Genomic DNA, 9,856 nt, shown 5'->3' with positions numbered 1-9,856 from the left:
TGAAGCCTGTACTCACCCCCAAAGTGTTCTCATCCATCAGCTCACTGTTCAGGACGGCCCTCAGGAGCACGGCCATGTGAATACAAACAGGCATTATGCTGGAGAGGAACAATGATGCTATCAGGCTGGTACCAAGATTGATACTTCTTATTTAAGAAACCATGTTAATTATATATGTATTAAGTTCTGGTTTTTGCAAGACAACATCGGTAACCTCAGAGATGAACTTCTAGTATGTAACAGTATTCATATCTTCAAATTCAGGGTTGATGATCTAGAGCTTGATAAACCAGGTCTAAATCTGAGTCTCAATTAAATCCTGACTTTATCAACTCCCCAAGGCCTTCCAGATGGCTCTCTAAACATCATGTCTTCCTTTTAAGTGTCTGTTTGACATTGCTCATTGTGTGCTGGCCCATTTGCAAAGTATCAGCCCCTACATTTAAAATCCAAGAGAATTCTCTCCAGCGACTCATTTATTCTCTCTATATCAAGTGAAGATCAAGAGAGTAGTCTTGCCTGGTGATGTGCACAGCATTAATCAAAATGGCTCCAATCTTTTTGAACAGCCACCATCTTTTATTAACTTGAAGCAGAAACAATGGCATGATGCCTCCTCTATACTGAGACCTTTGTTACTTTTTATAAAATGGCTATAGAATATAAATTTAAAATATATTAATCTCTCAATGGTAACCTTACTACCTAAGCAAAAATTAAAATTTATTTATTTTATCTTTTAGCAAGCCTTAATTTTCCACCACACTGAGACAAAAGACTCAAAAATACTCTCGCCAGGACACAAAAGGAAAAATTTTTCTTTCCATCCCTTACATTATTCTCTACTGCAAGTAGAAAGAAATACTGTTTAATGGCCTAATAATTTCAAGGAGCCTTGAAAATCATTTCTCTAAATCAAGAAGGGCAGAAACATTTTACCACTATCATCCCTTCAAATGCATGTTTGTCTCCTGGAAATCTTTCCCTGTCTCCAGTTGCATACTTGCCCCTACCCACTGAAGCTCTGAACTCACAACATGCAGTTCCCCATTGCTTATGGTGATCTGTTTCAAGCCCTCAGAGAAGCAAGATTGATAAACCTGGAAGACAATCACAAAATAATCATCCCTAATTTACTACTCCCATTTATTCTTTATTATATTCATTCTGCAGAAAATCATAGATGATGCAAACATTACCTGGTGCAAAACTCATTTTATAAGACAGGAAACTAAGCCTCAAAGAGGTGATGTACCCAAGGGCATGGGTAGTTAGTGGCAGATTCACAATGAAAACAAAGGTGTCCTCTCACTCAGTGTTCTAGGCACTCTAATGCCCAGTCCAGCGTGCACTCCACCTCAACAGTCTCGGATTGAAACCTGAGCCAGCTGCCTCTGCAGACAAATGCAGAGGAAGAGCCCTCCCGACTGGGAACACACTCTTAGACTTCCAGCTGCTCCTCCAGGAGCCACAGGCTTCCAGCTCAAGCAAACATCTGGGAAATCAGCCATACTCAAGGCTGGACACACCCAGCTCCAACCACCATGTCAAAATGATCATTTTTACACTTCTGTGAAAACCCATTTTGTTTCCCCATTTTATTTTAAAGCATTTCAAAGCATAGCACACAGGCTGAATTACATAGGCACAGGAGGCAAGACTAGGGAAAACAGCTAGAGTCAGCTTCTCCCCCTGCAACTTCAATCAAAATAGTTCACAGTGAGCACATTCTCCCCTCCTTTCTTCCTTGCCAGAAAGCAACAACAAGGAATCCTCCACTCCAGGGTGATCCAGAATAGGCTATAGCCTCATCACACTACGTTCAAAAGGATCAGAATGCAGAGCCAAGGCACTAGACAACTCAGTATGGTTACTGAGATGCAGGTAGGTTCTAAGAAGAATATAGAAAATTCTGAACTTCTCAAATAACGTTACTCATACTGTCAATTAATCAAAATGTTGAACAGCTACTATTTACTAGACACTATGCTAAGTGCTACAAAGACCAATAAGACTACTTGTCTTCAGGTAGCTTGTAGTCTAGCAAGAAATGAGCTACAAAGAAAACAAGAAAGTCAGTATGTAAATGAATGACATGCAATACACTAGAAATATGCATGAACAGCCCTGTATCAGAGAAGAACAAGCAACACAAAAGCAGTCTGTGAAGACCCATGTTGTATAAAGGGCCACATTAGGCACCACAGGAGTCACAAAGGTGAAGAACATACCAGCCTTGAAGGCGACAGTAAAATCTAAACATGGAAATAAACACGTCTTACCCATAGCTTTTAAAGCCAAATAAAACACATTACAAAATGAAAGAAAAGTTACTAGAGAGGTAGGTGTAAGCTACATGTGATGGATGGAACTATTTATTTCAACTGAGGTAATCAGGCCAGACCTGGAAGATATATTTAAACAGGATTTTGAAGGACAAGTAGCATTTTGATAACCTGAGGATGGGGAACGGCATTTCAGAAACAATACCTTAACAAAGGGTGGGTAAGCTTTGAAAGAAGGCCTGGAGAAAAATCAGGACCCCATCAGCCTAGGTCCTGGAGCATGGTGGAGGGTAAGGCTAGAAAGGAAGTTGTACGAACTCAAATATTAATTCAAATGCTAAGAGGCTTACACTTCCTTCTGTATGCAAGCTAATGGCAGAAGAAAAGGCACAGTTAGAGCCAGGCTTTGAGAATCATTATTGAAAGCATGTCGAAGATGGTCTGAGGGAAGCAATTGGGAAAAGCAAGCATAGCTCGTCCAAGTGGGTGAGAGTCTGAGTTAGAGGAAGCTTGGAAATAGATGTGAGAGATGCTGCAGCTTCTGGGATTGCTGCCTGGTCGTGTGTAGAGGAGGGGCAGTAGGGCTCATTCTGAATCTTGTCCTGAAAAGTACATAGATATTGATGCCAAAACCAGGACTAGGGAAGTCACTTGAAGCTGTATCCTACCTCCTCCTCCATCTGCATCTGCTTCACCTATCAAGGATATCTACCATTACCACTAAAATTCAAGTGCTTATGGCCTCCCTCATTCATCAGCCAGGGTTTATCTGGCCAGGAAACAGAAGCCCCTTCAGGCATTTGCAACAGAGAGAGTTTGAGTCAGAGAACGGGTCACCCTGGTAGTTGAGATTGCCATCAGCAAGAAGCTGTTACCATTCCAAGGCTGCAGGGACAAAGGGAGTGAGCAGTCCTCTGGGAGACTGAGGAAGGAAGCTCCTGGCTTCTCCCCACTTTCCACTTCCCACTTTTACTCATCTGTCCTTCAATTCCCTTTTGGCTGAGCCCAGCTGAAACCCAGCTGACAGGGGAGTTTGAGCAAGCAGCCTCCAGGGTCAGCCCTCTGAGTTGTAGGTGGAGCAGGACAGGGAGGAATGGATCTCAGGACAAACAGGTTCAGGATCCGGCAAACTAATTTTACACTCCAGCCATTGAGTTGGAACTACGGGCCAGCCTCCCCCAAGTTAGCATGTAGAATATGGGATACCAGCTGAGTGCCTGAGAGGTATCACTCACCTCAATGGGGGTAGGGGCAGAGAAGGGTGACATATAGCCGGCCACATCTATATCCACTGGCCCTTCCTTGTCCTAGTCCTCTATATTCCTGAGAAGGAACTATTCTCAAGGACCTGAGTCCAAGTTCATCTTACTTAGAGTACAGAGAAAAGAACAGCTAACTCCTTCTCTCTTTCCTTGTTATCCGCCATCATGTCTCCTCTCCTTTCTAGTTCTCAACACTCTCTACTCCCCCCGCCCTCCTTTTCTCCGTCTTCATCACCTTTGTCCAGTCTCCATCCCCATTTTCAATTCTTTCCTCAAAACACCAAGCTGCTTGGTAGCATGCAGGGTTAGAACATGCCTTTAACAGAAAATCTCGTGTCTCTTTAACCTAGTTATTTATTCCTTGAGCAGAGTAGATATTCAACAAAAGAATTGTTGAATTCAATTAAATAGGATATATCTTATTATTAAATAATTTATTCATTTTTTGTTTACTTATATGATGGGAACTTGAGTAGTTTCTGGAATTGTCTCCACAACACCTGGCCAAGGAATATGTGAGGAAAAGAAAGATCAAATAGAAAATCAAGGTACATGACACCAGAAGACCTACATGTTATGTCAAACTTTTTCTTCCTCATGAACCATTAAAATAGAGCATAATTCTTCTGGCAGCTGTACATATGTTCATAAATACATGATATTGACCCATAGCATAGCAGCTCTGCTCAGCTTCTAACAAGTGAGAATGAAAAGAGGACATGGTCTTTAGGAACGTGAATTTCTGCCCTTCCCATTTTCCTTCAGAAGAAGAGATTCTTCTATGACCTCATTGGGGGCGGAAATTTTAACCAAAATGGTGTCACCCCTGAACCCACTGCGACACGCCACGTAAGTGACCACAGAAGGAGAAAAGCCCTATAAAAAGAGAGACGATAGCGCTACATTTTATCCATCTCATAGCAGGCACAAACTCATCCATCCCCAGTTGATTGGAAGAAACAACGATGACTCCTGGGAAGACCTCATTGGTGGTGAGTCCTGCAATAACGGGCGATGCTCCTGTTGATTTGGACTAGATAATATTTCTGGACTGTGGGCATGAAATGCTGAGTTCTGACTATGGGGATCCAGGAATACTGTATATGTAGGATAGGAAATGAAAGCTTTGGTAGATATTTAAGTCATTGTGCAGCATTTTCAAGAACTGATATACAGCAGTTTGAAAGATAAGATTAAAACTGAAAGATAGCTATATTGGGGCTAAACCACACAAGAAGTGTCACATGATGCTGTGCAGTAAGAAAGAAAATTGATTGAAAGTCTGTTTTTCTGAGTACAAAGGATTTAATATAATTCTCCCACAGCATTTTTCTTTAAAATGGGTCACTATCCTTGAGATTTTGAAAGCCGTAGCAGCAACAACCTTTGTTTCCATTATCTCGTACCATATTCTCAGTACATCGAAACTATGTATTCTAACTAGATATAGGTATAACTGTTTTAGAATAAATGGGGTTTATATTTTTTAAATATTTAACTTCAAGTATCTTTTTTGAAATCTGATTTTATTACAGAGTCAATACATTTTAAATTTAGAACAACTGGAAAATATACCTAAGAAAACATGAAGGAGATCAAATTTTTAGTTGGATGCCTGCCAGTAGCACCAACAGCACTTCTAGCATGAATATTGATACCACAGAGATTTTCTATAGCTCTTTCTTCCAATGTGAATGTTTGACTTCACACTGAGTTTCACAGAATGTGGGACTGAGAACAATGGTGCAGGAGGACATTTCTACCTAGAAGATCAAGGTCATTGTTCCTTCCCAGACCTGACAATGATGCATGTGCTGATAGGCTAATGACATGCAATGACTTCATATCTTTTCTAAAATTATTGCCCACCAATGGATAACATGTCTTTCCTAAGTCAAAAGGAGAATGTTGAAACTAGTTTTTTAAAAAAAAATTTTAAAGCCATTGTGTTAACATTATGTTGGTCATCTACCTGGATTTTTCTCTAGCTGATCTGAAAAATGTAGTATAGATTGTCCTGGAACATCGTGTGTTCTCTATGATGAGCAATGTATCATCATCACAATTAATTTGTCAGAAAGAACCACATAGTAATCTAATCTCCAACCTCTCTCTCTTTCCCCATTCAATTCTAGTCACTGCTACTGCTGCTGAGCCTGGAGGCCATAGTGAAGGCAGGAATAGCAATCCCACAAAATCCAGGATGCCCAAATTCTGAGGACAAGAACTTCCCCCGGACTGTGATGGTCAACCTGAACATCCATAACCGGAATACCAATACCAATCCCAAAAGGTCCTCAGATTACTACAACCGATCCACCTCACCTTGGAATCTCCAGTACGTAAAGCTTCCAGATAAAAATACTATATTCTTCATCCCTCTTATGCATCAGACTGCCAGTTAAATCCCCCTGAGGGTGATTTTATTCATTTAGAACTACCAGTCAAACCTGGAAGGACCACTGTGAAGAGCAATTCTCAAACTTTCTACAGATTTCTTTAACAAAGCACAGGACAGCCTCCAATAACCCCTATCCTGTTAGATCTAATTGTCACTGACACCAATAATCAACCCAAATTAATTATAATCATTATTCTAATATTTATGAGACCCCAAGTCTATTCTTTATTTATTCAAAGAATAGACATTTATCAAAGGGGATTAATGCTTTTATTATCTTAACCAGAGCTGCCATTGAGAAGATTTATTGCAAATAATTAGTAATTAGGGTTTTTTACTTTTTTTCTTTTGCCTATTTTTGTTTTTGAATCCCAGTGGAATAAGTATCACTGGGGTATTTCTACCCCTTTGTGTGTTAGATAGTCTTGATCTACTTCCTAACATACCTATGCTTGCTGTGTCCTTAGTATACCCCGTATTTAGACCCCATCAAGGGTTAAATACCAAATGTATTTTGATCATTTGACTTTATACAAATAAGTCTCTGTTCTATGGAGCCTATAGATTGGTCTGATTGTAGGATTTCTTCTCTTCTTCCCATTACTGGGAAGAGTCAAAATAAATCAATTCAAAAATGCAAGCAAATCATTCACTGAGCTAAAAGAGAGAGGGAAGAGAAGGTTATAGAGACACTCAACCCTTTGTTTCCAGCCCTTTATCTCAGCTCTGGGCTCTGTCCCACGAATGTGATCTCAGATAAAATTTTGATGTATTCCCTCTTCAAAGACAGATTTCATCAAGTCAAATAAACAGCTATCTTATTCTAGATGGTTCCAAGTCTACTCTTCCTTTGGTCTTCTTTTGTCTGTCAAATATACCCTAAAAAAGCTATCGTTTGTGTCAAACTTCAATTTTTTCTGTGGCCTCAGTCTGTCTTATTTTATTCATTCTTCAAATAAATTGGAGAAAAACTGATCACTGTCTTCTTTTCTATAACAATTCATGTGCTTGAAAAAAAAATCCAATTTGTCCCCAAAGTTCTTCTTCAAACTAACATCATTTAAAGAATTTGCAATGCCTGTAATTTGTCATCCTGTGAACTTGCCTCTCTTCATGTATTCCTGCTTTATTTCTTTCCCACTTTACCAGGAATTCACTTTCCTCCTGATTTTTCTCCCCTCTGCAGCCGCAATGAGGACCCTGAGAGATATCCCTCTGTGATCTGGGAGGCAAAGTGCCGCCACCTGGGCTGCGTCAACGCTGATGGGAAGGTGGACTACCACATGAACTCTGTCCCCATCCAGCAAGAGATCCTGGTCCTGCGCAGGGAGCCTCCGCACTGCCCCAACTCCTTCCGGCTGGAGAAGATACTGGTGTCTGTGGGCTGCACCTGCGTCACCCCCATTGTCCACCATGTGTCCTAAGAGCTCTGGGGAGCCCACACTCCCCAAAGCAGTTAGACTTTCTGGACAGCCGGCCCAGCCCCTCAGGAACCCTCATCCTTCAAAGACAGCCTCATTTCGGACTAAACTCATTGGAGTTCTTAAGGCAGTTCATCCAATTAAAGCTTCAGAGGTAACGCTTGGCCAAGAGATGAGATCTGAATTACTTTTCCCTCTTTCCAAGAAGGAAGGTTTGACTGCGTACCAATTTGCTTCTTGTTTACTTTTTTAAGGGCTTTAAGTTATTTATGTATTTAATATGCCCTGAGATAACTTTGGGGTATAAGATTCCATTTTAATGAATTACCTACTTCATTTTGTATGTCTTTTTAAAGAAGATTCCAGGCTTGGGAATTTTATTATTTAAAAGGTAAAACCTGTATTTATTTGAGCTATTTAAGGACCTATTTATGTTTAAGTATTTAGAAAAAGGTGAAAAAGCACGATTATCAGTTCTGCCTAGGTAAATGTGAGATAGAATTAAATGGCAGTGCAAAATTTCTGAGTCTTTACAACATACGGATATAGTATTTCCTCCTCTTTGTCTTTTAAAAGTTATAACGTGGCTGAAAAGAAAGACTAAACCTACTTTCATATTTATTAATTTAAATTTTGTAATTTGTTGAGGTTTTACAAGAGATACAGAAAGCCTAACTCTCTGTTCCGTTAAACCCTTATAATAAAATCCTTCTGTAATAATAAAGTTTCGAAAGAAAATGTTTATTTGTTCTCATTAAATGTATTTTAGCAAACTCAGCTCTTCCCTATTGGGAAGAGTTATGCAAATTCTCCTAGAAGCAAAACAAAGCATGCCTTTGAGTAACAATGACCTGGAACTATCCAAAATTCCAAGTTCTTGATTTCACAGGCCTTCAAGACTGATGACCAACTAAGGTTTTCATACTATTAGCCAATGCTATAGACAGAAGCATTTTGACAGGAATAGAGCAAATAAAATAATGGCCCTGAGGAATGGCATGTCATTATTAAAGATCATATGGGGAAAATGAAACCCTCCCCAAAATACAAGAAGTTCTGGGAGGAGACATTGTCTTCAGACTACAATGTCCAGTTTCTCACCTAGACTCAGGCTTCCTTTGGAGATTAAGGCCCCTCAGAGATCAATAGACCAACATTTTTCTCTTCCTCAAGCAACACTCCTAGGGCCTGACTGCTGTCTGATCAAGGCACCCCACAACCCAGAAAGGAGCTGATGGGGCAGAACAAACTTTAAGTATGAGAAAAGTTCAGCCCAAGTAAAATAAAAACTCAATCACATTCAATTCCAGAGTAGTTTCAAGTTTCACATCATAACCATTTTCACCCCCATGGCCCAGTGTGCTGTCTCGCCCTACTTCTGAAGGCCTCTAGAAATTCTCAGGCCACTCTGCAGGCTCCCTGCTTCTTGAAAGACCTTCCTCTTCACTCCGTCCTGCTCCATCCAGCGTGCTCCAGCCCACCCAGAGGCCCACGGCTTTTCTAGGCCTCTTTCCCTATTCCAAATCCAGGGGTTGGCCTCTCCAGCCACCTCCTCTCAGTCATTTCGTGCTCACATCTTGATTCCTGTGACCGTCCCTGTCACCATTTTCCTACAGGAAATCCCCCAGGCAGCTTCCACGGACAGTTCCTCACAGCCTTTACGCTTTCAAGCTTCTCACTAAAAACCTGCTGCTCGTTCTCGAGCTTTCCCTGAACGGTAATGATGAAAAGAAAAAACTGTTTTTGTTTTTGTTGGGAGACGGGGTTGTAAAAGGATGTATATGTCTGTGTGTGTGTGTGTGTGTGTGTGTGGTCCTGAACGATTATTTCCCACTAGATTTTGGGTGGGGGGTATGGGGGTGGGAAGAGGCAGTTGCTTTCCACGTACTCCTCCCCTGATACACTTTGCTTTTGTTCTCTCTTCATTTTCCCCAGTTAGCACTACCATATACCTAGTCATCCAAGCTAGAAATCTGTGTGGCTTCCCTGAATCTTTTTCCTTCTTCCTCTCCCTCATTCCTAACATCCACATATCACCAAATACTGTATTCTCTCTTCCAAGGAACCCACACCTCCCCACCAATACCATACTACCCAGGTTCAGGACTGCATCTATTCTCATTTCTCTCCCCCGTGATTGCTACAACCTTCCACCTGTTCTTGCTGCCATTGTTCCCGTCTCTCAATCCATCCTCCGACCTGTACCTATGACACAAATTCAAATATAATAAAAAGCGCCCCCCAGCAATCTGGCCCTGCTCCCTCTCCTGTTCTATCCCAGGGTGCTTCCTCCTTGACGTTTTACCCTCGAGTTGTGGTGAAGTTGTTGTGGAGACCACCATGCTGTTCTTGGCCTTGATGCCTATGCTATGTGGTCCCTTCTGCGTGAACGCCCTTGCCACCTTCTCCCTGCTGTCCCTCCAGTCACATGCTGCCCTCCCCACTCTCCCCCACCTCTATGGCTCTACTCACATATTAAAACTTTCT

General features: G+C 41.2%; 1 protein-coding gene across 1 annotated transcript; it reads left to right on the top strand.

Moving 5' to 3' along the window:
* Window positions 1-4,456: 4,456 nt before the first annotated feature.
* Window positions 4,457-8,716, top strand: IL17A (interleukin 17A). Its single transcript, XM_003254163.2, has 3 exons — window positions 4,457-4,539; window positions 5,683-5,885; window positions 7,135-8,716. The coding sequence occupies exons 1-3, from the start codon at window positions 4,513-4,515 to the stop codon at window positions 7,370-7,372; spliced, it is 468 nt and encodes a 155-aa protein (XP_003254211.1). The 5' UTR covers window positions 4,457-4,512; the 3' UTR covers window positions 7,373-8,716.
* The last annotated feature ends 1,140 nt before the right edge of the window (window positions 8,717-9,856 follow it).

Source organism: Nomascus leucogenys, chromosome 22a (genome assembly GCF_006542625.1).
Source record: "Nomascus leucogenys isolate Asia chromosome 22a, Asia_NLE_v1, whole genome shotgun sequence".
In the NCBI taxonomy this organism is placed as follows: domain Eukaryota; kingdom Metazoa; phylum Chordata; class Mammalia; order Primates; family Hylobatidae; genus Nomascus; species Nomascus leucogenys.
This window is presented reverse-complemented; position numbering and strand designations above follow the sequence as displayed.

Excerpts from the sequence above, each read along its gene's own strand:
- IL17A (XM_003254163.2), top strand. The coding sequence starts at position 4,513 with ATGACTCCTGGGAAGACCTCATTGGTG. Across the intron at positions 4,540-5,682 it reads CTGGGAAGACCTCATTGGTG|TCACTGCTACTGCTGCTGAG; the intron begins GTGAGTCCTGCA and ends ATTCAATTCTAG. Across the intron at positions 5,886-7,134 it reads ACCTCACCTTGGAATCTCCA|CCGCAATGAGGACCCTGAGA; the intron begins GTACGTAAAGCT and ends TCCCCTCTGCAG.